The sequence below is a fragment of the Narcine bancroftii genome, chromosome 2 (genome assembly GCF_036971445.1).
Source record: "Narcine bancroftii isolate sNarBan1 chromosome 2, sNarBan1.hap1, whole genome shotgun sequence".
Lineage (NCBI taxonomy): Eukaryota > Metazoa > Chordata > Chondrichthyes > Torpediniformes > Narcinidae > Narcine > Narcine bancroftii.
In genome coordinates this window covers 114,567,123-114,594,320 of record NC_091470.1, presented here as the reverse complement: position 1 = coordinate 114,594,320, position 27,198 = coordinate 114,567,123, and the positions used below count along the sequence as shown (strand labels likewise).

General features: G+C 43.7%; 1 protein-coding gene across 4 annotated transcripts in view; it reads left to right on the top strand.

Moving 5' to 3' along the window:
• LOC138754175 (histone acetyltransferase KAT6A-like) overlaps nucleotides 1-21,222 on the top strand; it is a 162,330-nt gene extending 141,108 nt beyond the window's left edge. For 3 of the 4 annotated variants that reach the window (XM_069918056.1, XM_069918055.1, XM_069918054.1), the window contains exons 15-17: nucleotides 7,116-7,391; nucleotides 13,104-13,404; nucleotides 16,208-21,222. In XM_069918056.1, the coding sequence (XP_069774157.1) occupies nucleotides 7,116-7,391; nucleotides 13,104-13,404; nucleotides 16,208-18,768 (3,138 nt within the window). In that variant the 3' untranslated portion in view covers nucleotides 18,769-21,222. The remainder of the gene's footprint in view (nucleotides 1-7,115; nucleotides 7,392-13,103; nucleotides 13,405-16,207) is intronic. The other variant, XM_069918057.1, reaches the window with a different exon arrangement.
• The last annotated feature ends 5,976 nt before the right edge of the window (nucleotides 21,223-27,198 follow it).

Below are 27,198 nucleotides of genomic sequence, written 5' to 3'. Positions count from 1 at the left end.
CTCTAAGCTGTGCGCGCGCGCGCATTTTGCGGCTAGCACACAAAGGAAATTCATGTGTAAGTAAAAGGTTAGGGACCTAAAATAAAATAAATGCTGAACTAATTACGTAACTTTGTAGAATGTAATAATACTGGCATTTTATGAAAATATGCCAATACAGTTTGATCAGCCACGAGAGACAGGCTGGGCCAAAATAATCTCGAAACGAGCATTCAGTGCGCACGTACTTATGTCCCAGGAGAGAAAAAAAAATTGCACAATATAAGATTTTTGTGCTCACGGGCGACTAAAAATTAGAGGGTTCATTGGGTGCTGTATTCCAGGGGTTTTATGTGCTCCGAATTTCCTCTGAGTCTGTTGACCTTGTCCCTTCTTTGGCTTGGCTTCGCGGACAAAGATTTATGGAGGGGGTAAATGTCCACGTCAGCTGCAGGTTTGTTTGTGGCTGACAAGTCCGATGCGGGACAGGCAGACACCGTTGCAGCGGTTGCAGGGGAAAATTGGTTGGTTGGGGTTGGGTGTTGGGTTTTTCCTCCTTTGCCTTTTGTCAGTGAGGTGGGCTCTGCGGTCTTCTTCAAAGGAGGTTGCTGCCCGCCAAACTGTGAGGCGCCAAGATGCACGGTTTGAGGCAATATCAGCCCACTGGCGGTGGTCAATGTGGCAGTCCTTGTACCTCTTCTTTGGTGCACCTCTGTCACGGTGGCCAGTGGAGAGCTCGCCATATAACACGATCTTGGGAAGGCGATGGTCCTCCATTCTGGAGACGTGACCCACCCAGCGCAGCTGGATCTTCAGCAGCGTGGACTCGATGCTGTCGACCTCTGCCATCTCGAGTACTTCGACGTTAGGGATGAAAGCGCTCCAATGAATGTTGAGGATGGAGCGGAGACAACGCTGGTGGAAGCGTTCTAGGAGCTGTAGGTGATGCCGGTAGAGGACCCATGATTCGGAGCCGAACAGGAGTGTGGGTATGACAACGGCTCTGTATACGCTTATCTTTGTGAGGTTTTTCAGTTGGTTGTTTTTCCAGACTTTTTTGTGTAGTCTTCCAAAGGCGCTATTTGCCTTGGCGAGTCTGTTGTCTATCTCATTGTCGATCCTTGCATCTGATGAAATGGTGCAGCCGAGATAGGTAAACTGGTTGACCGTTTTGAGTTTTGTGTGCCCGATGGAGATGTGGGGGGGCTGGTAGTCATGGTGGGGAGCTGGCTGATGGAGGACCTCAGTTTTCTTCAGGCTGACTTCCAGGCCAAACATTTTGGCAGTTTCCGCAAAACAGGACGTCAAGTTTATGGATGTGTAAATACACCATCTTGTCATCGGGTGGCAGCAGATGCAAGATTTGACTTGGTGTCCAGTTACATTGAAATCAGATGTGAATACATTGGGATTCAGACTTGAAATTTAGAAAGGATAGATCAAATATCCCTTGTCCAAACAGAAGTCATGATGCTGAGTAAATCTTAATGGATTTGACCTACTATCACTTTCCAGTTAACACTAGGAACCAAAAATTCCTTTGTTTCTATTTGAAACCAAGAAAACAAATAATCTCGAATTTCAATCACTTAGCCCAGCAAGATGTCACAGTGGATACATCTTTGCCTTCCCAGCTCTCAGCACTTTGAAGAGATTATTTCCATCATGACTCGCTGATTCCCCATTTAATCTCCACCAACACGCTTCTCCCGGTACCTTCCCATAGAACCACAGGAGATGCCACACCTGCCCCTTAACTCTTTCCCCTTTCACAGTTCCAGTACCAGGCTAAGTTTCGCAGCTGAAGGGTGGCACAGTTAGCAACCCGGGTTTGAATCCACCGCTACCTGCAAGGAGATTGCATGTTCTCCCCTTGACTGCGTGGGTTTCCTCCCACCGATCAAAATGTATGGGGGCTGTAGATTAATTGGGATATTTGGGCAGCAGGGGCTTGTGAGCTGGAAGGACCTGTTGTCATGCTGTATATCTAAATTTTAACAAATTTTTAAAAAAAAATTAAATGTGAAAGAAATTTAGTATGTTGCATTTATGTTGATGATATGGTGATCTCAACTTTGGGGAGACCAAATGTAGATTGGGGGGCTGCTTCATAGGACCTCTCCATTTAATCAGCAAGGGCATCCCTGAAATTTCATTCACACAAATTCTTCATCCAACTTTCACTCTAATTTGACACTAAACTGCTCACAAATAGTTGAGGCTGAAGCTTCATGGCATAAGTACCTCTCTAATTATGTTAAATTGATCCAGAAGTAGTATAATCTGTTAAGTTTCATTCTTGAGTGATTAAATTGTGGATAGAGGTAACAATTTTTTCCCAACATAACCTTTTCCTTTTTGTCTCACTGTGAGCCTGTTTCTTTCCCCCTTGTTATTTTGCTTTCTATTTGAATGCTATTCTCCTCCGTGTTTCACTGCCATAGATTAATGCAGCTAATAGATCAACTCAACAACAGAAATGTTGGAGAAACTCATCCAGTCATGCTGTAATTGTGGTACGAGAAATCAGTCAACATTTCAGAACATCGATCCTTCCTCGGAACGGGCGGAGAAATGTGGAGGCTTGACAGTTTTCATAGCAGAAATGAAGGGAGGAGTGAGATTTTTGTCTTAAGGGTGAGGGTGGTATTCTTCATTTATCATAGAACTTAGGACATTACAGCACAGAATAGGCCCATAGGCTCACAATGTTGTGCCGTCCTATATAAACCTACTCCACAATCTAAATCTTCCCTACCTCACATTCATAACCCTCTATTTTTCTTGCATCCATGTGCCTACCTAAGTCTTTTACATGTCCCAATTGTACCAGTCTCCACCATTACCCAGGCAATGCATTCCCAGCATCCACTACTATCTGTATATAAAAAAACTCATATCCTTGAAATTTCCCCTAAGCTTCCCTCCCCTCACCGCAAATACCAGATTTCCTCTGGTGTTTGCTACTGTTGCCCCAGGAAAAGGGTGCTGACTGTCCACCCTTTCTATTGACTCTTGAAATCTTGTAGACCTTTATTAAGTCACCTCTCTTCCTTCTTCGCTCCAAAGACACATTCTATAAACCTTTCTTTATTTACAAGGATCTTGCCTAGATTGGAGAAAATGATTAGCTAAAACAGTTGGCTGCCTTTCCAACTGAGTGCTTCTCTGAGAGAGATCCCATTTATCACAGTTGACCCAAGATAGCAACATTAATAGCTGAAACAGAGATTGTGGAGTTCAGTCTCAGGCCAATATTGTTGCACTGTGTCCCATAGTTGCGTGCTGTGCCAACTATTGTGGCCTAAAGAACAGAACTGGACTTTCCCATCACCAAAGGTGAATTCTGCAAATGATGAAATAGTTGCTGACAGATGTATGTACTGGTTTCCACTATCCTGAGTTTGATGCTAAACATTTAGCCCTTGAGCTTGGAAAGGCCATTGATTTGCTTGCAGTTGGGAAAGCATGCGCCAAGGATGGAAACTCAGATGAGTTTGCTAAGCTGAGTAAATCTCACCTGTGCTGTGCTGTTCCTCCACAAAGCCTCAGTCGAAGCGACGGCTTTCTCATGAGAAGTGTATAATCAAGTATATAATCAAGTTACACAACAGCGGAGATCAAGGAGACTGCATCAACTGCTGGCACATTTCACAGTGTCAATGGCTAGGCCTTTACTTTTTTTTTTATTTTTTCAGATTTATAGTCAGAGGACATACATGACTTCACATACAACTCTGAGATTCCTTTTCCTCCAGGTGCAGCAGAATTTCCACATATTGGTAGTGCAAAAAAAACCGACATAGCAAACACATGTAAATAAATAAGGAAATGTAAATACACTGCGCAATACAGTGAGAATTTAAAAAATCAATATAGAGCAAAAGCCCTAAATGAGTCCCTGATTGAGTTTGTGGTTGAGGAGTCTGATGGCGGAGGGGAAGCAGCTGTTCCTGAACCTGGTGATACGAGTCTTGTAGCACCTAGACCTCTTTCCTGATGGCAGCAGCGAGAACAGAGCGTGTGCTGGGTGTTGTGGGTCCTTGATGATTGCTGCTGCTCTCTGACAGCAGCGTTCCCTGTAGGTGTTCTCGATGGTGGGGAGGGTTTTGCCTGTAATTTCCTGGGCTGGGTCCACTACCTTTTGAAGGGCTTTACGCTCAGGGGTATTAGTGTCCCATGCCAGATTGTAATGCAGCTGGTCAGCACAATTTCCACCGCACATCTGTAGAAATTTGCCAGGGTTTCCAATGTCATACCAAACTCTGCAAACTCCTGAGGAAGTAGAGGCACTGTTGTGCTTTCTTCACGATGCCATTAGTGTGTTGAGTCCAGGAAAGATCTTCCAAGATAGTAACTCCCACGAACTTAAATTTGTTCGCTCTCCACCTCTAATCCCAATGATCCCTGGATTGTACACCTCTGGTTTTTCCTTCTTGAAGTCAAAAACCATCTGCTCTTTGTTTTTGGTAATATTGAGTATAAGGTCGTTGTTAGTACACCATTCAGGCACATTTTCAATCTCCATCCTGTGTGCTGACTCATTGTCTTTTTTATGCAACCGTAGTATTGTTGGCAAATTTGTAGATGGTGTTATTTTTGTACTGAGTGACACAGTCGTAGGTGTAAAGTGAGTAGAGCTGAGGACTAAGACTGCAGCCCTGTGGTGCTCCGTTACTGATGGAAATTGTGGAGAAGTTCTTTGCAATCTTCGATGATTATGGTCTGGAGATGGGGAAATCCAGGATTCGTTTACACACTGGGGTGTTGAGCCCTAGGTCTTGGAGTTTGCTGATCAGTTTTGAGAGGTTGATGGTGTTAAATGCTGAAAAGTAGTGGATTGAGAGCATCTTGATGAATGCATCACCAAAGTGATGTTGGAGGCTCTATCAGTGGCTAGCAATATAATAAATTGGAACAGTGTGGCTTCAGAACATAATGCTTCCAATATCAGCTCCAAGAGACATGAGAGTTTTGGTATATGAAGAGTGCTTGTTCATCTACACAAGTATAAAATGTGCCATTGTACTGGGCTTTTATAAATGGGATGGGTCTCTGCTAAATGTTGGGCAAAATTGGCTGCCCCAAGGGTTTCCAATCTCTTTTTTTTTGACATCCTGCAGGGCACCCTACAGGTTAATGGCTTTACTTCTGATAAGTTTTTGACATGAAGAAAAGATTAAATAGAACTGTATTTTCATCCTTGCTGCTTTTGGCAGTTTCCTTTCTTCAGACTAGCTTCTTTTAAACAATAAACTTTGATTTGTTCCTCCTGAAAGCTAAGACTACAAAATGAGGGGAGGAAAGTTTAGGGGAGACATCAGGGGTAAGTTTTTCTTACACATGGAGTTCTGGGTGCCTGAAATGCCTTGCCAGGGGTGGTGGTGGAGGCTGGAACAATAGCACATGGATGAAAGAAAAAGTTAGGGTAACAAAGTAGGAAGGGTTTATTTTTTTTAGTTGGAATATATAGATCAGCACAACATCAAGAGCTGAAGAGCCTGTACCTATACCAGGGGTGTCAAACTCAAATTCACAGAGGGCCAAAATTAAAAACTTGGACTAAGCCGTGGGCCAAACTAAATATTTATTGAAAATTTTCAACAACATCTGCATGTTTTCTCTTCTTTCAACATATGTAATGTTAAACTTTTTCTTATTAAAATAAATGTTTAATAATAGTTTTGGTTAAACTCTTTCCAGAAGAAGCATTAACAAATGAGAAATAAAATATTCAATAAATAATATTTCTCTATAGCCTTTAAGCTTTTAAATGTATTTTTTTTCAAGCCAACAAGTCAAAAAAATAACAACTTGCTTCAATGAAAATCCAATCTTTCAACTATGAACAGTCCAAAGTTAACCAAAGAAAATATTAATCCAAGCTTAGCTTGCTACACTGTGATTTGCTCTGATGCACCTGGGTCTAAACCAGATACTTGGCATCTCTTCTTAGATGCAAGTTCATCAAACTCTGGGCTCAGAGTTTGCCTCCCACCTGTCTTGAAAGGTCCTGTTTTCTGTCTTTGGTTTGGTCATTTTTTGTAAGGGGTTTATTACATGTGAGTTAGGCGACAGGTCGCAGATGTTAATGAAAGTAAACAGAGGAGGTGGGGGCGATTAGCGGGCTGATGGGCTGGCGCCAACGCATTTGCAAAGCATTCTGGGATTTGTAGTATTACCTGTGCATGCACTATACTGGTGCGGCGGCCAGCGGGCCAGCTCTAATAATACATATTTGATATGATCTTGTTGGCCAAATATAATTATATCACAGGCCAAATTTGGCCCGTGGGCCTGAGTTTGACATGTGTGGCCTATACTGTACTGTTCTGCGTTCTACTTGTTGCAAATTCTCAGCTGAAGAAGTGGCCCAGACAGACACAAAGAAGGATTAGAGGGGCTGGGTATTAAATGAAGGCACAGTTCTTTGATACCTTTAAAGAAACAAATAGTTGCATCTTTGCACACATCTCATTTTCTGCAGTGGAATATCTCACTGTTCCCCTTTATGTATGTTATTAATTGATTGTGTTTGCATGTCATGTTACCAGATCGACACAAGCTCAATTTGATTAGCTTCATTAGATAAGATGGGAATGTTATCTTGGCATCACCTTCTGTTAGTGTGGTGAGATCTTGCTGTAGACAGAGGCTCAATCCCTGCCCCACTGAAGTTGAGGAACAGAACAAGTGAACCATTGGAGACATACTTGTATCCTCCCCTTTCACCCAGTTACACACAGGAACCTGTTGTTCATCCTTGGGCTCCTGAACAGTGCCACCATTCCAAATGACAACCAGCCAAATGTTAATATCTCTTGTTCATTTTACTTTCTCTTCATTTGGTATTTTATTATTTTTTATTTTATTTTCATGGCTGTTGAACATGTTAATTATACTTAAATTGTTGTTAAGGTGATTGATTTAACAGGGAAACTGCAGTAAGAAAGACTTGCTGGTTGCCTTGCATCTGTACTTTGTTCTCCAGTATATAACAAATCACTCCCATTCATTCATTGGACAATGAAAGCCAGGTAGAATTGTTATCCGTACGCTATATAATTGTGGCAGGTAGTGTTTTTAGAAAAGGAAACCAGATTTGAAAGTTAATTCAGTGTTCATTTTTGCAACAGACGGAAAACACTGGTGAGTTGTGGGACAAAAAGGACCCCAATGGTTATGCTCCAGTCCAGAATGGCAGGCAAATGGCTCTGTGCGCATCAAGTGGAAAAACTCGGCAGGACACCTCTGTGGAAAGCCTGCTGCCTAATGGTGAGAACAAGAGGAATCAATTCAGTGAAAGCAGCGAGGACGAAGAGGAAGATGGTGAGGAGGAAGAAGACGATGAGGCAAGGCCAAGTTCTCCACCTGTACTCACAAAACCAGCACTGCGAGGAATGAAGAGGAAGGTGAGGCAATGGAAAGTTTCTTTGTGTTCTCCAGGTCAAGAAGACCTGACTTTGTGACCAATAGTGCAAGCGTTGAGATGAGGTTTTCTTGGTAACTGCATAAAAGAGTAAGCTTTAAAAAGAGTGAAACAGAAAACTCTGTCATTGAGGTAAATACACAGAAGTGCTGGAGAAACTCAGCAGGTCCTGCAGATTGGTCGCTCTCTCTTCCCCCCCCCCCTTTCCTTTTCTCTCTGTCTCACTTCCTCTCGTTCTGTATTCACAGAACTACCCACTCTCCCTATCAATGCTCAGCTGTTCTCTGCTGCTCTCCAATCTTATGGCCTTTTCACCCTTTCTTCCCCCACCTTTTTATTCAGGCAAATGGTTGGCTTTCTGCTCATGCCTTGATGAAGGGCTCAGACCCGAAACATTATATTATATTTTTGCCTCCTCTGGATGCTGCGTGACCTGATGAGTTTCTCCGGCACTAATGTGTATGAACCTTTGAATAGATTCTCTGATTTCGAGAAATCAGAAGTTATATGCTGAAAATGGAGTTGTAAATGCCACTGGAGAGTCGCGCTGGCATACCTAATTTATACAATTGATTGCTGGAGTGGAGAATGCATTGATTGTTCAAGGCAGGTCGATGTGTCCTTTAAGGGAAAATTGGATAAATATTTGAACCAACTGTGAAGAAAGGGTTAGAATAAAGGAAGTAGTTTTGAATATTCACCTGCTGCTACAAGGGGTCAGTGCTTTACCAACCAGTCTGTTTATACTAAAAATTCACCACTGCCACCATGTGTTGCACCTTTACAAAAGGCTTCATATTGAAGAGCTTTAGCTTAGCAGAAGCAACAGCAGAGCAGGTGGAGATGGTTTGATGAGACCATGCCCTGATATCTTTTAACCTCAGCATTGCTGCATTGTTCCCAGATCCCTTCAATCTCTCAGAATCAGAATTTATTGTCGTGAACATGTTTCATGAAATTTATTGTTTTGTGACCGGATTACATGTGCAAAAATTGCGATAAATCACATTTTGAAAAATAGTAGAAAGAATGAGGCCGTGTCTAGGGTTCATTGTCCATTCAGGAATCTGATGGCGGAGGGGGAAGAACCTGACCTTGTGCCGCTGGGTGCTCGTCTTCAGGCTCCTGTACCTCCTTCCTGATGGTAGCAGTGGGAAGAGGGCCTGGCCCGCCCGGGTGGTGGGGGACCTTGATGATAGAGACTGTTTCCTTGAGTCACCGCCTCTTGTAGATGTCCTTTAGGGAATGAACCAATGCCCATGATGTCACTGGCTGAGTTCATCACTCACTGTAGCCTTTTCCTATCCTGTGCATTGGCACCTCCATACCAGTGATGCAACCAGTCAGAATGCTCTCCACTGCATACCTGTAGAAATTTGCCAGAGTCTTGGGTGATAGATCTCACGAAGTAGAACCACTGGTGAGCCCTCTTCATCATTGCATCGACATTCAACGCCCCAGGGAAGATCTCCAGAGATATTGATACCCAGGAATTTGAAGTTCTTGATCCGCTCCACTGCTGACCCCTCAGTGAGAACTGCGTGTAACTCATTCCTGAAAACCTATTGATTTCTATGTTGATGCACACGATGACAACCTCCAGAGCCTTCCTAGTTAGCAAATTCCAAGATTCACTACACTTTCATATTTTCTCCATCTTGGTTCCACTCATCCCAACCAAGGAAAACAGCAAGTTTTCATTGACCTGTCCAGCTCCATTAGAACTGTGTATAATTCAGTGAGATCCTCACTTGTCTAAAAAGTAGAGGTGCAGTTTGCTCATCCTCTCAGCAGCCTGAGCTCTCAACCCTGAATCTAGCCCGCTGAATCAAAACTCAGTCAAATGGTTTTACATGTTTCTGACTTCCACTAGATGGCGGTGTCTACCATATGGTAAAACATAAACGACTGCAGACACTGTGGTTGAAGAGAAACTCAGCCAGTCAAACAGTGTCCTTTATAAAGGTACATAACCAATGTTTTGTGCTTGAGCCCTTCATCAAAGTATGAGCAAAATGTAAGCAGGTGCCCAAGTTCAGGTGCCTGCCTGCATTTTGCTCCTACCTTGATGAAAGACTCAAGCCCAAAACATTAGTTCTGTATCTTAATCTTAAAGGACCCCATCACTCTGGTCACCACCTCTTCTCACTGCTCGGGCTTCTGTATTCAGGTGCTGGAGTTTCTCCAGCATTTCTGTCTAATTTGCTCATACCTTGATGAAGTTCTGACCCGGATGAAGAGGCAGAAGGATGGGTGAGTAAGTTTGCAGATGATACAAAGGTTGGAGGAGTTGTGGATGGAGCTGAATGAAGGTTGTTGAAGGATACAAGAAGATATAGACAAGGGGCAGAGTTGGGCAGAGAAGTGGCAGATGGAGTTCAATCCAGATAAGTGTGAGGTGATGCAGTTTGGAAGGACAAACCAAACGGTCGAGAACAGGGTTATTTTTTAAAATTTGTTTTTATTTAAAAAACATGGTCGGTTACTTAAGAATCTGGATGAACAGAGGGACCTTAGGGATCCAAATCTATCCCTCAAGGTCACCGCACAGGTTGATAGGATAGTTAAGAAGGACTATGGGAGACTCGGCTTCATTAAGTTCAAAAGTAGAGAGGTCATGTTACAACTCTACAAATATCTGGTGAGACCACACTTAAGAGTATTGTGTTCAGTTTCTGGTCACCTCATTATAGGAAGGATGTGGAAGCTATGGAGAGGGTGCAGGGAAGATTTACCAGGATGATGCATGAATTGGGAAATGCCTTAGTGGAAACTGTCCTATGAGGCAAGGTTAGCAGAGCTGGGACTTTTCTTTTTGGAGCATAGAAGGATAAGAGGAGATTTAATAGAGGTCTACAAGATTCTCTTGGCATAGATAGGATGGACAGCCAGTGCCTGTTTCCCAGGGTCAGAGTTGCAAACACCAACAGGTGTCTGTACAAAGTGAAGGGGTAAGTTTTTTTATACAGAAAGTTGTGGGTGCCTGGATGCCTTGCTAGGGGTGATGATGGAGGCTGAAACATTAGGGCATTTAAGAGACTCTTAGGCATATGAATGGAAGAAAAATAGAGGGTTGTGGGGTAGGGAAGGTGAAGTACTTTATTTTAAGGAATATATGGGTCAGCTCAACATTAAGGGCTGAAAGGCCTGTACTGGGTTGTAGTGTTCTATGAAGGGCTCAAGCCCGAAATGTCGGTTATGTATCTTTATCTTTGCTATATAAAGGACACTGTTTGACCAGCTGAGTTTCTCCAGCATTGTTTTTACAGTGTCTGCCATATGTTGGCGCCGAATGACCTTGTTACTTGAAAGGAAATTTAACCCTCAGTATTGCAAAGCTAGCCAATGCCTCACTCTACTAACCATCTTTTGTGACCTGACTTTTGTTTTAAATTTAGACATGCAGCACAGTATCAGGCCCTTTCAGCCTGCAAGCCCGTGCCGACAGTTGAAGTCAATTCCAGCCATTGAGATCCACGTTGCCCAATTACACCCGATTGAAGTTTTGATGGGTGGGAGGAAACCATAGCACTTGGAGGAAACCCTCGCAGATGTGGGGAGAATGTACTAATTCCTTACAGACGGTGCTGGATTCAAATTCTGGTTGCTGGCACTGTAGTAGTGGTCTACTAACCACTACACTAACCGTGCCATCCTTAATTGTTCAAACTCCGCTGGTTATAATCAGCGGGAAAACTGCTGAGTTTCTGTTGCAATTTTGAGACTATTTTGGATGTTTCAATGTCTCCCACTGCTTTCAGAGAGGAGGGGAAATTTGGAGTGTTTTTACTTTGAGAGTGCATGCAACCAACAGTTCCAAAAAGAGGGATTGGTAAGTGTTCACCTGTAGCACTAACTGAGTGACATAAACTGGGCTAAAATAATAAATGTTTCACTATGGATTGATGAAAGAAAACATGTTTGACTAATCTGGAGTTCGAGGCAGTACTACCCAGCAGAACAGATGAAGGAATTTTGGAAACTACAGAGAAAGTTCCTCAAGAAAATTGGGGACTTGTGAATAATGTACAGACACTAGGAATTAGATGTTGGGCAGAAACAGAGAGTATGAATGAATAAATCCACCGCAGTTAGCAGACTACGACTGGGAATGGGCCATACATAGCCTTTCGCATGATCTTTACCATTGGCTGAAGGAAATGCCATATTTCCAATACTAAACTCGGTGAGTTTGTAGATCTGGAGGAGGATGTAAAGACCCCTCAACGGGGTATGGACTAGTAGATGGGGAGGGGCGGCATGTTGAGTGCAACGCTGTTACAGCACCAGCGTCTCAGGTTTGAATCCAGTGCCATCCGTAAGGAGTTTGTATGTTCTTGCTGTATCCACCTGGGTTAATTTCGGGTGCTCTGGTTTGCGATCACACTGAAAGACATACAGAGGTTGGAGGTTAACTGGGGTATTTGTGCAGAAAGGGCCTATTACCCTGAAGTATTTATATTTTTTTAAATTTAGAACTCAGCAAATGGAATAAAATGTGGGGTCGTTCACTTTGTGCACAAATAGAAAGGCAGGGTCTTTTCTAAGATTTGCAAGACTAGGCTGTGTTGATATTCAGTGGGACCTGAGATTTGCATCTACACAGGTCACTGAAAGCCAACATCCAGACTTAGCAAGTAATGAAGTGACAAAACACACAAATGCTGGAGAAATTCAGCAGATCAAACAGTGCCTTTATTGTAGCAATGGTAAAGATACATCACCAACGTTTTGGGCTTGAGCCCTTCATCAAGGTGTGGACTTGCTGATTGAATGCTCGGGTTTGCAAGTTTACTCTAGACTAGACCAGTCAGCTCTGGAGTTCACAAGAATGAGAGATCTCTTCAAATTCACAATGTTCTTACAGAACTGGACAGGTTTGATGTAGGGTGTATGTTGTTCTTGACCAAGGATTCTACAGGGATCCACAGTCTCTGAATAGGAACCATAATGCTTCAGACAAAGATAAGAATTTCTTCATTCAAAAAGTGGGAAAGCTGAAATTCTCCACCTTGGAGAACCATGGAAGCTCTTTCATCGAGTTCATTCGAGATGGAAACAAAGGACATGAGGATCATGCTCCAAAGTATCGGTGATGTTAGAAGATCAGCCATAATCTTAACGCAAGGAAGAGCAGGTTCAAAGGTCTAGTGGCTTCCTTGCATGTTTCTTCTCATAGTCCTGTATAATGGGTAAGGAAAATGTTGCACTTGCTACACAAAATTCTGAGATTAGACAAATATGTTTGAGAGAAACCATTTTAACATTTCAGATTGATGGACTTTTTTCAGAATGTTCCGCTGGGGGGTCATTGACAGGAGGTTTTCTCTTTCCCCAGATGCTGTCTGATAAACTGAATTGTTTCCAGCATTTTTCATTCTTCTGGGTTAAGATTTGGTTTTCAAATACAGTAAAATCTCTATTCAAGCAACCAGCAACTTTGAGCAACTGGCAAAAAACGTGGAAAATAATGGGTAATAAATACAAAAGTTCAAAATTGGTGCACCTCGCCATTAGTTCTCCATTCAGTCCCAAGCAATTGTGAAATTCACTTCTCCTGCATCTACCATTCCTCAGAGATGGCGGATACCAGGGGTTTTACTGTACTTGAATATTTATGCACTAGTTCTAATAATTTTTTTATTTATTTTTAATCATGCTTGAATTGATGTCATCTATTCAACTTTTTCCCCAGAGGGTGATCATTCATCGGAAGAAACGTGGGCGAAAGCGCAAACAGCACAACAGTAGTGTTGTGACTGAGACCATCTCCGAGACAACAGAGGTGCTGGATGAACCATTTGACGATTCTGACACAGAGCGGCCAATGCCACACCTGGAACCAACTTTCGAACTGGAAGAGGATGAGAGAACTGAGAAGGACCATCGGGATGGAGACATCTTCAGGAGTTTGGAACCTGGCAGTGGAATCCGAAAACGCACTTTCTTCAAGAGAAAAGTTGCAGAAGATGATGTCGATGCCAGTGAAGTTCAAGGTATTTGACTGCCACATTATCATTTCAGTGACAACAATTGAATTCTCTTTTAATTCAAAGAATTCCCTTTTCATCCGTGTCAAAATCATGGAAACTATGAAATCACATTCTTTGCGCTGCTTTGGAATTGTATGCCGTTGAAGTGCATTTGGAGATTTTTGGTAACCTCTCTTTGGACATGATCATTTCATGTTAGCACCATCTATAAATTCTGAAGTTATTTGTGTAATTAGAACATAACAGCACTGTACAGGCCCTTCAGCCCTCGATGTTGTGCCGACCTATATATTCCTACCAAAAAATATTTAATTCTTCCTACCTCGTAACCCTCCATTTTTTTTTATCATTGTGCCTGTCAAGTCTCTTAAATACCCATAATGTTTCAGCCTCCACCACCACCCCTGGCTCTGATGTCTTCCCCTAAACTCCCCTCCCTTCACTTGGTACAGATGTCTTCTGATGTTTGCTTCTCCCATCCTGGGATAAAGGTGCTGACTGTCCACCTTATCTAAGCCTCTCAGAATTTTAGTATTAAGTTTCCTCTCATCCTTCAGTCTAAGTAGATTCAAGATCTCTGTGGCATGATTGCTCTGAATGATTTTTATGCACTTGAAAATAGGAGGTCTATTTGAATGGCAGTTGTTCTTTGAGCTTTGTAAGCCTCTGTTGCATCTGAGGTGTTTATATTGTGCCAACAACTGAAATAAGAGTCGAAATCCAGTGGGAAGTTGTAATTAATCTGGTGATTCTGGGCCATCATGAGGAGGAAAAAAACATATCTTCCAGATTGTTGTAGAAGCTTGTATCACGAGTATCTTGCAAGGAAAGGAACCAATTACCCTGCCAGGGCTTGTATCACGAGTATCTTGCAAGGAAAGGAACCAATTACCCTGCCAGGGCTGTCTGACCTTCGAATGCCTTCTAATTTTCCATTCTTGCTTTAATACACATGAATAATTAGGCTTTCCGATGCACTAAAATGTACAATGAGGTTCTTTATTCAAGATTCTTTTATTGTCACATAATAAAGATAGTTGAATATTAAGCGGAATTTGCTGCATGAGGCAGTCAGATTCACCCTCAGCAGAAATTGCCTGAAGTGCCTCTCACGGTCAGAGTAAGAGAAGCCCCCCAGCCCCCCCCATCCCCCCCCCCCCACCCCCGAGTGTTGGTGGATTTTCCTCCAGCAGGACAGAGGCTCCTGCAGCCCACGCGGTTCCAGCCCAAACACATTGCAACCTGAGTTCCACTTCTGAACCCTCCGATAGAATTAGGAAATCTTCAGCACCCCTTGGCACCCTCTCGCGTCGCCTTGTCTCAGATTGTCCAAAGCCTGGTGGGAATCCCTTGACGGAAGTCGACGCAGCCTACGCGGATTCCTCACCTTGAGTTGCCAACAGCTCACCACCAGTGGGTTTTTCAGCCACAGAATTATTCATCATCCATATAACCGTATGACAATTACAGCACAGAAACAGGCCAACTTGGTCCTTCCAGTCCATGCCGAACGCTTTCTCCCACCTCACCCCACTGACCTACACTCAACCTGTAACCCTCCTTTCCTGTCCTTATATATATCCAACTTCTTAAATATTAATATCGAGCCTGCCTCCACCACTTCGTCTGGAAGCTCGTTCCACGCACCCACCACTCTCTAAGTAAAGAAGTTCCCCCTCACGATTCCTCTAAACTTATACCCCTAATTCTCGGCTCATGTCCTCTTGCTTGTATCTCCCTCTTTCTTAAAGGAAAAAGCCTCTCCATGTCAGCTCTATCTATGTCTCTCATAATTTTAAATACCTCAATCAAATCCCTTCTCAACCTTCTACACTCCAAAGAATAAAGACCTAACTTATTTAACCGAAGTTAGGCCCTGTAACCCCAGCAACATTCCAGTAAATCTTCTCTGCACTCTCTCAAATTTGTTGATATCTTTCCTATATCTTTCCAAAACTGTACACAATGCTCCAAATTTGATCTCACCAATGCTTTGTACAATTTTAATGTAACATCCCAGCTTCTATACTCAATTTATTAAGGCCAACATACCATAAGCTTTCTTAACCATCCTATCCACATGTGACTTCACCTTCAGGGAACTATGTACCATTATTCCTAGATCCCTCTGTTCTACTGCACCGTTATATATGTCATATTTTGATGAGCCCTACCAAAATGTAACACCTCACATTTATCTGCATTAAACTCCATCTCCCATCTTTCAGCCCACTCTTCTAACTGGCGTAAATCCCTCTGCAAACTTCGAAACTCTTCTTCACTCTCCACAGCTCCACCTACCTTAATGTCATCCGCATACTTACTAATCCATCATCCAGATCATTAATGTATATGACAAATAGTAATGGACCCAATACTGAACCTTGAGGCATACCACTAGTCACCAGTTTCCAATCTGACAAACAGTTATCTACCACTACTCTCTGGCATCTCCCATTCAACCACAATTTCAATGTTAATCTGAGGGACAGTAATTTAATGTTCTTCCAAAGGAAGAATCACTAAAGGTCTTTGGAAAACTTGACCTCACGTTAACTCTCCTCTTTCCACACATGCTGCCTGATCTCCTGAGTCCTCCCAGTATTTTCTAGAACTCAGGGCAATCTCATGTTTGTTGTGAAAGTGGTTGGTCTGAGAAATCACCGCATGTAATCGGTCTATTAAAAATACAGTGAAATGCCACACATTGTCCATTTAATATTTTCAGTTTAGAGTCCCTTCCATTTCCCTTGCACTCCATCCTCCCTAAATCTGAATCCTGACTTGTGTTTTCTTTATTTTTCAGGGGAAAATGCACTGGAATCCTTCATCTCTGTGAGGAAAGATAAAGTCAAAGAGCCTTCCATTCCCAAATCCCCACCCGTGGTGTTGAAGCGAAAGAGAGGATGGCCTAAAGGTGTGAAGCGGGGGACAATCAAATGGAAGAAAAAGCCAGGGCGCAAGCCAGGATTTAGGCTCGCCCGCTCAAATGTGACCATGGAGAATGCAAGTAACCCACCGGCCACTGCTACTGTAACGCAAGGCCGCCCCAACCGTAGCGAGGAGAGGAGGAATTCCGTGGTGGAACCCAAAATTGCAGATCTGCCCGTGACTTACAAAAAGGAGGAAGAGGAGGAGGAAGAGGAGGAGGAGGAGCTGGAGGAAGAAATGCTCTGTGACGTGCAGAGAATGCCTCTTGATTCTCGCAGTCCAGCACCTAAAGTTGAGGAGCAGGAGGCTGACAACGACAATGAGGAGAAGTTAGAATCTGTAGAGCAAGAGGGGCAGACTGACGAGGAGCATGACCAGGAAGAGGAGGAGGAGGAAGAGATCAACCAGAATGAGGACCATGATGCTGATGATGAAGATGAAGGGCATCTGGACCCTGAAGACAAGAAAGTAGAGGAAACTGTCAAAGAGAGCATGAAAGAGGAATCTCCTATCCAAGAACGTTTTTTAGAGACAAGCTCGCTGGATAAAAATATTGAGTGTGAAAACGTGATGGATGCAGATTCTGAAGAAGAACAGGCTAATGACACATCACTTGACTCCGAGCTTGTGCCACCTTCAGATGAAGACCGTGTCGACGATCAAGACAATAAGGAGACGTTAATCCCGGAATTCAAGGAGGAGGAAGAAGAAGAAGAGGAGGAGGAGGAGGAGGAGGAGGAGGAGGATATATCGCACAGTGAACTCGATCTGGAAACCGTACAGGCTGTTCAGTCCTTAACGCAGGAGGCGAACGGTGAGCAGGAGGGTGCTTACCAGGACTGTGCAGAGACTTTAGAAGCCTGCCAGAACCTGCAGAGCTACAACCAAGCTGAGGAAAGCCCACAGATTACCATGGTGGAGGACTGCCAACAGTCAGGGCACAACAGCCCCATCTCTTCAGTTCAGTCGCACCCCAGCCAATCGGTCCGCTCAGTCAGCAGCCCGAGTATGCCAGCTCTGGAGAGCAGCTACACGCAGATTAGTCCCGAGCAGGGCTCACTTTCAGCCCCCTCGATGCAGAACATGGAGACCAGCCCAATGATGGATGTGCCCTCTGTGTCTGACCATTCACAGCAGGTCGTTGACAGTGGGTTCAGTGACCTGGGCAGTATCGAGAGCACCACAGAAAACTACGAAAATCCCAGCAGCTATGATTCCACCATGGGAGGCAGCATCTGTGGGAACAACACCTCGCAGACGAGCTGCTCATACAGTGGCCTGTCCTCCTCCAGCAGCCTGACACAGAACAGCTGCGTGGTGACACAGCAGATGACTGGCATGAACACCAGCTGTAGCATGATGCAGCAGGGCAATGTCACCGCCCCAGCCAACTGCAACATGAAGTCGCCCCAGAGCTGTGCCATCGAGAGGCCCCCAAGCAACAACCAGCAGCCCCAGCCTCAACCCCAGCCCCAGCCCCAGCCCCAGCAGCAGCCCCAGCCACAGCCCCAGCCGCAGCAGCCGCTGTCTCAGTGCAGCATGAGCAACAGTTTCACCGCAGCCCCTATGACGCTGATGGAGATCCCAGAGTCACCCAGCGCCGCTGCCATGAGCCTGTACGACCGAATGGGTCAGGGCGACTTCAGCAGCGGTGGCTACCCACAGCCTTCGGCCAACTTCAGCCTGGCCAGACTTCAGCAGCTGACCAACACCATCATGGACCATCATGCAATGCCTTACAGCCACTCTGCTGCTGTGACCTCCTATGCAACCAGCGTGTCTCTGTCAAACACAGGCCTTGCCCAGCTCGCCTCCACCCCCCACGCACTGGCAGGGGCGCCCCAGGGGCAAGCCACCATGACGCCGCCCCCAAATCTGGCCTCACCCTCCATGAACCTTACAGCACCCCTCCTGCAGTGCAACGTGCCAGCGTCCAACCTTGGCATCCCCCACACCCAGCGGCTGCAGGGCCAGATGGCAGCTAAAGGCCACATATCCAACCGCTCCAAGTCGGCGCCACTGCCGGCTGCTGCCGCCGCCTCCCACCAGCAGCAGATCTACGGTCGTAACACCCCTGCCTTGGCGCAGAGGGCCATCACGGTGCAGCGCGGTATGAACATGGGTGTGAATCTGATGCCCGCCCCTGCCTACAATGTCAACTCCATGAATATGAACCCTCTGAACCCCATGGGAAGTTATCGGATGAGCCAGCCAATGATGAACAGCAGTTACCATGGTAACGCAGCCTACATGAACCAGACGGCCCAGTATCCCATGCAGATGCAGATGGGCATGATGGGAAGCCAGCCCTATGGCCAGCAGCATATGCAGTCCAATTCCCATGGCAATGTGATGTACACAGGCCCCTCTCACCACAGTTACATGAACACTGGCATGTCCAAGCAATCGCTAAACAGCCCATACATGAGAAGATGAGAGAATATCCTGCAGGCACCATAAAGAACCACTGTTTATACTGACAACAGCAGAAATAATGGAAATTTCACATAGAACGGTTGCTGTAGACATAGGAATTTCACGAACTGCTTAGGGCCATGCACGGAGCGCCTTGGCCTTAATTTCCCAGCCCCGAGAGAGAGAAAAAAGAAGAAATTCTGCAACAGAATTCAATAAGAAAAAATATGGTTTCAGGAACCATGCACAAGAAATCTTTTAATTAAAAGAAGCCTTACTTAATGAATTGTAGAAATGAAAAAAAAACTATCTGCTTTTTATATTTTTAATTTTTTTAATCTTTCAGTTTGTGTGTGCAGTCCACATTTTTATAGAGTCCATAGATAGGTGAGCCCAGAGTGAGGACGGACCACGTCCCCATTCATTGACTTGGCACAGGGCAGGAGGCACTTATCTCATACTCTGCCTTGGTGGTATTGTTGCAGGTGTGGCTGTAATTTATTGATCTCACTGTATCCCGTGCCAGTAGGTGAAACCAGATCGCTTGTGCGCTTGTGGACTTCAGACCTTAATGCTGAGGGCGCCCTTTTCCCCTTGGTATTGAGTTTGAATCTGGCGCAGCATGTAACAGGCCCAAGAGCATTTACACGTATGTTATAACTATGTTTTTAACATTGCTTCTTGTGTCACTGCAAGCCATTTCACTTGTACGCCTTTATTTTTTTATGAGAATTGACAGTATTTGTTCTGGCACTTTCGAAGGACAGCCCAGGGTCCTGAAACATTTGAGGTTTAAAACATTTAATTTCCAATTTATTTTTCTTAAATAAAATTCTCAGTCATGAGAAACCTATTCAGATTTGTCAGACTATGTATATTTGGTTCCCTTTAAGAGTATTTATCAAATGCAAAAGACTGCTATGTTTGCAACTAAGTTAATTTTGCCCCTCCCCTTCACCTGCCCCACACTCCCCTTTTAATTACTTCCAAATCAAGTTTCGATCACCTCACTAAAGTGACGGGAACAGCTCAGGAGTCACTTCATGAAGGAGCAGGGTGTCTCGTCTCTTTCCACCACTTGACACTGCTAATGGTCTTCAATAATCAGTGTTCAGGAATCTTCCCGGTGGAGACGGGTGGGGCAGGGTGGGTTGTAAGAGTGGAACTAGAGGTGGGTGTGCATTGGCAGGATTGTGGGAGGTGTGCATTGAGAACACGAGCCCTGCCACCCCAAATCCCAGGGCTATGGGTACCAAAAGGAAAATGATCATCCAGCCGAGGACATGTTGAATGTGAGAAGGGGGAAGAGGTCAGCGGTTCTGAAGTGTCAGGAAGATCTACAGTGAGGATGTTGCGAGGCTCTCCATTCTGATACTCGCCACCAGCTAACCAGTGTGATATCAGGCGATAGAACACTGGAGGGAGCATTGCTAGATTGCAGCTGGCAATCTCCCCCAGCCCGAAGATGTACTTCAGCCGTGCACTCAGCACGCAGTCCGTTCACCAGTGCCCACCATCAAAGTAAGCTCGTGCTAAACTAAAAAAAATCACGAGTGCAAAGCAGAATCACCCTGCAAAACCGGGCAGGAGTTTTCCGAACAACGCCACGGCAGGCGCAAGCCACGTGTGAGCCGCTTGGCGGTTTATTTTTATTCGTAGTGTGTCCCATTGTTGCAATTATGTCCATCAAAACCACTCCACACTTCTGGGCTGGCCTTCAAGTGTGTTTGTTGGAATACTGTTGATTTGGGAGGGGTGGGAGGGAGAAGGGAAGATGTTTTTAAAAAAGAAAAGAAAAAAAAACAAACCAGTTTTAGCCCAGAGCACCAGATATATTAAAGATAGACAAAGAAGATGTTTCTTTTCCCCTACTCATTGTTTCTGGTGTTCTTGGTTTGGTGAATCAGGCAGCTTCCTTTTTTGAAAGCTAAACTGGCTCATTTTGACTTTAGGATTATTATAGAAAATGTTTTTCTATATTAAAAAATGAATTTATCCTACATAATATTGGTACTTGTCATTTTTCAATTCTGTTAAGAGGTATTTTTAGCAGCTAAACTTGGGTAATCTTAACTGAAGCTCACTGTTAGTGATTCTCAGATGCCTTTTAAAGAACTCACATTTCATTCCATCTCTAGAGTTTTTTCTATCTTTGTTGTAGAATATTGAAGCTATTTTAAGAAAATAAATTCTCCAGACTCATAGTGCGTGTGAATAGACCTCTTCCAGCCTCCAAGCTGCATGTAAAAAGCTGAATATTCATGTCTGTTTATATTGCTTTCTTTTTTGTAGCCTTTGTACTTGTACATGGTGACTGTAAGCTCCGAGGAGGGAACAACATGGCTTGTGCAATACAGACGCCAGCACTGGCCACTCTCCCTCTTCATCTCCCTTGTATGTAATATCATTTTACTTTCTAGCAAGTACTTTCAAAGACCTCTGTACATTTTAACATAAATAAATTATGTTGAGCCATTTTGGATGTCTGTCTTTTAAGCTGACGAGCAGAATTTTACTCAAAGGCGCGATGGGATAACAAATATTAAGTAGCAATGGTTTTAAAATATTACATTAGATGTGTGTCCCTCAATCCTTTCCTACAACAGCATTAACAGCAACGCAATCTGCTTGAAAGAAAAGGCAGTTCCTGCAGAATATTTGTGATAACCCACCTGTCTGACACATACTTTTGTTGCTTTGCACCGACCCCTGTGTAATTTTTGCCCTGTCTGAGGTTAATGATCAATTCGATGCCATTTGCATTTGGTTTGCATGTTTCATCACCCTCTGGGGAGCAGGCACAGTTTGCTTAATACAGTAAAATCCCTGTTATCCGCAATTCAAGCAATCTGACTGTCCTCAAGCAAATTGATGAAACTTGCCATTCGTTCGATGATCATGCAATCTCAAACTGTAAAATACACTTATCCGGCATCTAACAATCTCCATAGCTGACGAATAACAGGGGTTTTACTGTATTAAAAAAACAGTGGAATGCAATGCTGGGGGTGGAGGTGGAAGCAGGTACAAAAGCCCATTTAAAACACTCTTAGACGGGCTCATGAATGCGAAGAAAAAGAGGTTATGGGTGTGATGTGGGGAAGGATTAGATCAGTGGTTGTCAACGTTTATCTTTTCACTCTCATCCCACTTTAAGTATTCCCTATGCCATCGGTGCTCTGTGATTAGTAAGGGATTGCTTAAAGTGGGTGGGAAGAGAAAGTTTGAAAACCACTGTTTTAATCATCCCTAATTGACTCGTCATGTGCACAGTTTCAGAACTCTAAAGGAAATGGGCCAATGACAATTTTTCTCAAGCAAAATATTTCATTAACAATCAGGTCTAGAGCAGTAATTTTCAACCTTCCCTTCCCACTCACATCCCACCTTAAGCAATCCCTTACCAATGGCATAGGGATTACTTTGTGGTATGTGAGTGGAAAGAAAAAGGTTGAGAACCTCTGGATCAGATTGTAGAATAGGTTTACACAGGTAAGTACAACATCATGGGCGGAAGGGGCTCAACTGTGCTATAATGATTTATGTTCGGTATGACATTGAATATTAAACATCTGAGTTAAACTTCACCCCCAACAGCCTGAACCTTCATTGATACAAGTCCCCCCATGTTACAATGCCCATGCTTACATAATTATTAAATTCAAACGACCAACATCCATGGAACCTCCGAATGTCTGAATGAGTTTCCGATCACTCGGCCCATTCAGTAATTGTCCATTCTTGTCATTTACTGCAATATCTGAAGGTAAGGTTATCCCTGTCCGGTACCTGAAGGTAAGGTTATCCCTGTCCGGTACCTGAAGGTAAGGTTATCCCTGTCCGGTACCTGAAGGTAAAGTTATCCCTGTCTGGTACCTAAAGGTAAGGTTATCTCTGTCCGGTACCTGAAGGTAAGGTTATCTCTGTCCGGTATCTGAAGGTAAGGTTATCCCTGTCCAGTACCTGAAGGTAAGGTTATCCCTGTCCAGTACCTGAAGGTAAGGTTTACCCTGTCCAGTACCTGAAGGTAAGGTTATCCCTGTGGACATGTGTAAAACCGGAACCTATATGTTATCTGCATTTGCATGATTCAAAGGCTGAGCTGCTAGAGACAGTTCTTGCGATGGCACCTCAGGGTCTGACCCAAAACCCCATCACTTACCCTGTGGTAACCGTTGGAAATCAGATGCATTTGCTCATTCTGTGGATCATTTCACTTAGAAACCTAAAATTCTACGCCTTCCCACTTTCAGTTACGATCAGCTTCCCCAGAACTTGCAATGGATAGACTGATCATCTACCTCCGAGTTATCTTCCTGCACTAACCCCAGACACCCCCCCGACTCCAGATCTGTTTTGAAGTCACTGACTGAGTGACCCCTTACATCCCTTAGAAGAAAAAAAAATTCCACTTCCTCAATCCAATCCAAATACCATATATACTCATGTAATCATTCATCCCCTGTCATAGGTGACCCCCTGCCCCTCCCTTTTGGCCCAAAAATCAGGGGAGGTTTGTATGACTGTAAAAGTTGAACCCCCCCCCCCCAACTTCCAGTTCCCCGGCTGCTCACCCACCAGAGCTCCTGTCACCCAGGCCACCCACCCATCCGAGCTCCGGATGCCCAGAATGCAGGCTTGCCACCCGGTCCTGCCCATCCGAGCTCCTGACGCCTTGAACAACACAGGTACTTAAGGTCAAAGGTTTGGTCTGTATAAAAGTTGGCTCCTTTTTTGGCCTGAAAAAGTGGTCCAAAAAGTTTGATGATCACACAAGGGTATGCAGTACAAACTTCTCAATCTCATCTTTGAACTGATCATTTGAGCCACACCCAGTAGTGTGTTTTGGAAATGAAAATCCAGATTTTCAGTATGCAATAGTTTCCTGATTTCAGTGCAATATGCGCAGGTTCTGATTATGCACTGAATTCTCCCATCAAGGTAAATCAATTTTCTGAATTTAATCCCAATGGTTGATGTCTGAAAGCGATCTTCAAACCTGGATGGTGTTTAAACTTGATGCATACCTAGTGTGATCCAAATGGTTCACTCCAAGACCAATACAGTAAAATCCCCATTATCCGGAATTCAAGCAACTGGCAGCCTCAAGCAGCCAGCAAAAAAAAAAATTGAGGAACATAAATGTAAAAACATTCAATAATAAAACTGATGAAGATGGGAGCAAATATTCATCCAGCGGACTCTCTTGGTCGGGCTTTGCTCGTAGCAGCTGTTTGAATAAAGTTGTGTGAAACACCAATGGCATCGCCCAGGATGAAGAGCCAGTTGATGCTGTTTGCCATTGTCTCCTTATCCCTGGTTAGTAAGAGTTGCCCTGGTCAAAGGCTTTATCTGTAAACTTGGGGGAGGGGATTAATTATCTATAATGTTTGTCTTTTGAGAGGCTCTGTGGAGGGGGAGGAACCTGCAGATGCAGCGACGGTTAAATATTTTCAAAGAATGATTGAAAATAAAGTAAAATGCTTTAATGTTTATATATTCAGGCAAGTGAAGTTCATGAGTGTAAGTACAGTACAGTATTTTTTGTCTTTTAAACTGTTTGTTCTTAATGCAGGTGTTTTAGGCATTGTAAAAAGTCTCAAGCAACCAGAAAATACATTTATCTGGGCATCTACCAATCCCCAGAGGTGCCGGATACCAGGGGTTTTACTGAATATCTTTAACAAGGTGCAGTGTCCCCACACCAGCATCTGGTGGAATCTGGCTTGAGCTCTGTCATGGTAACAGTCATTTGTTTGAATGACTTTTTGTAGCCAATTTTTTTTGCAGTCATTGATAAATAATTAACTCCTTGTGTTTCAATATGAAGAAAAATCTTCCTTGAATCTAAATTCTGTGCCTTCACAATTCCCCAGATTGATCCACCTCTATGGCCATGGAAGTCTGCAGGCTACATTCAGGATCATCCAGTGTCCTGAACAGCTTTATCTCAGTAAAACACCTTCATACAAACAAGGAGCAGGCCTCACTCCTCAAGCTTGTTCTATATCCCTCAATAATATCATGGTTAATCTGACAATAGCCTTGTTTTCACCACTTTATCAAAAAAATATTTGTCTACAAAATAATCCATGATTCTTCTAATTCACTTTGATGAAGAATTCCAAAAGGATGATTTTCTGAGAAAAATGCTGACCATCTCAATTAAATTGGCAATCATGTATTTTCAGAATCAGGATTTATTTTCACAAACATCATAAAATTAGGTGTTTTCCAGCAGCGTCACAGTGCAAACATTCACGTTATAACTATCTTACAACATTACTATTAAAAAAGTATAATAACAATGCATGAAAAGTCAGGCAGTGTCTGTGGTTCATTGATTATTCAGGAATCTGATGGCAGCAGGGAAGAAGCTGTCCTTGTGCCGCTGAGTGCTTGTCTTTAGGCTCTTTTCCCAAATGGTAGCAGAGTGAAGAGGGCATGGCTTGGGTGGTGGGGGTCACTGAGGATAGAAGCGGCTCTTTTTAAGACACCGTCTCACGTAGATGTCCTCAATAGAGTGAAGTCTGGTGCCTGTAATGTCACAGGCCAAGTTAGCAACCCTATGGAGTTTATTTTTGTCCTGAGAGTTGGCGCCTCCACACCAGATAGTGATGCAACCAGCCAGAATGGTCTCCGCATTTCACCTGCAGAAGTTTTTGAGAGTCTTTGTGACGTAACGAATATCTTCAGACACCTCACAAAATATAGATACTGATGAGCCTTCTTCATGATTGCATCGAAATGGAGGCTCCAGGACAGATCCTCAGAGATGGTGACACCAGGAATTTGAAGGTCTTGACCTTCTTCAATACTGAGCCCTCGATGTTCCCTTATTTCCTTCTGAAGTCCACAATGCTAGGTTTTGCTGATGTTGAGTGCAAGATTGTTGTTGTTACACCATTCAACGAGCTGATCGATCTCCCTCCTGTACACTTCTTCAATGCCATTTGTTATTCTGCGACAACTGGTGTCATTGGAAACTTGCAGATGGCGTTGGCACTGTGTGGGTAACATCACAGTAAATCTCTGCACTCTTTCAATCTTATTGATATTTTTCCTGAAGGGGGCATGGTGTGATGGCATTGGGAGAAGACGTGGGAAGACACCTCCCCCGGCAGAACTACTCAAAACCTGTTTAAAAGTTTTAAAAATATTTTTTACAACTGTTGACTATACTTTTGAAGTACCTTCCAAACAGTTATGAGGAAGACTGAAGCTCAAATAGTTAAGAAAACAGCCAGTAACTGCTGAAGAAACTCAGCCTACCATGCCCATGGGGTCTCCAGTGTTGATTTCAACGCAGCCCCGACCACAGTAATCATCGACGAGTAGGGTCCATACCATGCTGGCGCCGACCCCATGTACTGTTGCACAAGATGGAGCCGGTGATCGACATCAATCTCCTCCGGACCAAGAAGATCAATTGCGCACTGTTTGAAATGGCCCAGGCTGCAGGGGGACTCGACCTCCCTTAGTCCAGCGCCTCCATGCTGGTGGGGGAGGGGAGGGATCTGCACCCATAGTCAGGCCGTGCCGACTCCCGTTTCGATGGAGGAGGAGGATGCTGGAACATAAGAGGAAGAGGAGCAGCTTGTGGAGGAGGATTTGTTTGGAGGTAGGCCTGTGTGTGATGAGGCAGAATTTCAAGCTCAAGTCTGACCCTTCTCATTCTGATACAGTCTCGGCATCACTTTCATTTTCACACAGTTAAATGATAGGCAGGTCCTTCCATCTTTGTAAATCCTCCTCTATTTTTCCAAACAAGGGGGAGATAGTTCAGTTTATACAAGTTGTAGAGACCAATTCTCTTCGGAAAAACACACAAATGCTGGAAAAACTCAGCAGGTCAAACAGTGCCTTGATGTAGCAAAGGTAAATATACACCTTGATGTAGGGCTAAAGTCTGAAATGTTGGTGATGTATCTTTACCTTTGCTACATCAAGGCACTGTTTGACCTGCTGAGTTCCTCCAGCATTCGTGTATTTTTTCACTTAACTACGGTGTCAACAGAATCCTGTTTTACCTTTTCTCTTCTGAATGACAGTATGTTGAACTTAGATCAATGATGCTCATTTTGTTCTCTGTTCAACAACTTCATCCAGCAATAAGTTCAGTTTAATGTTGTCTATTGATAGAAATAACACTTCAAACTGTGTTGCATTTCATCTTTGATAGAGTATGATTTCTTCAGTTGTAGAAACATGGTTAATAATTACAGTTCTTTGAAATTACTTGATAACTTGAAATAGTTAAGATGGTTTGAGATTTTTGAAATACCATAACTTGAGGTCATCAAACATTATCGAAACATGCTCTTACCGACCATCAAAACAAGACTTGGTGCTTGATCCAGAGCGACAAACTGACTGCCTACATCATATGAGGTAAGTGAATTGATTGCTAAATGTGGAAATGCGCATGTCCAAAGTAATATTTGGCATCAT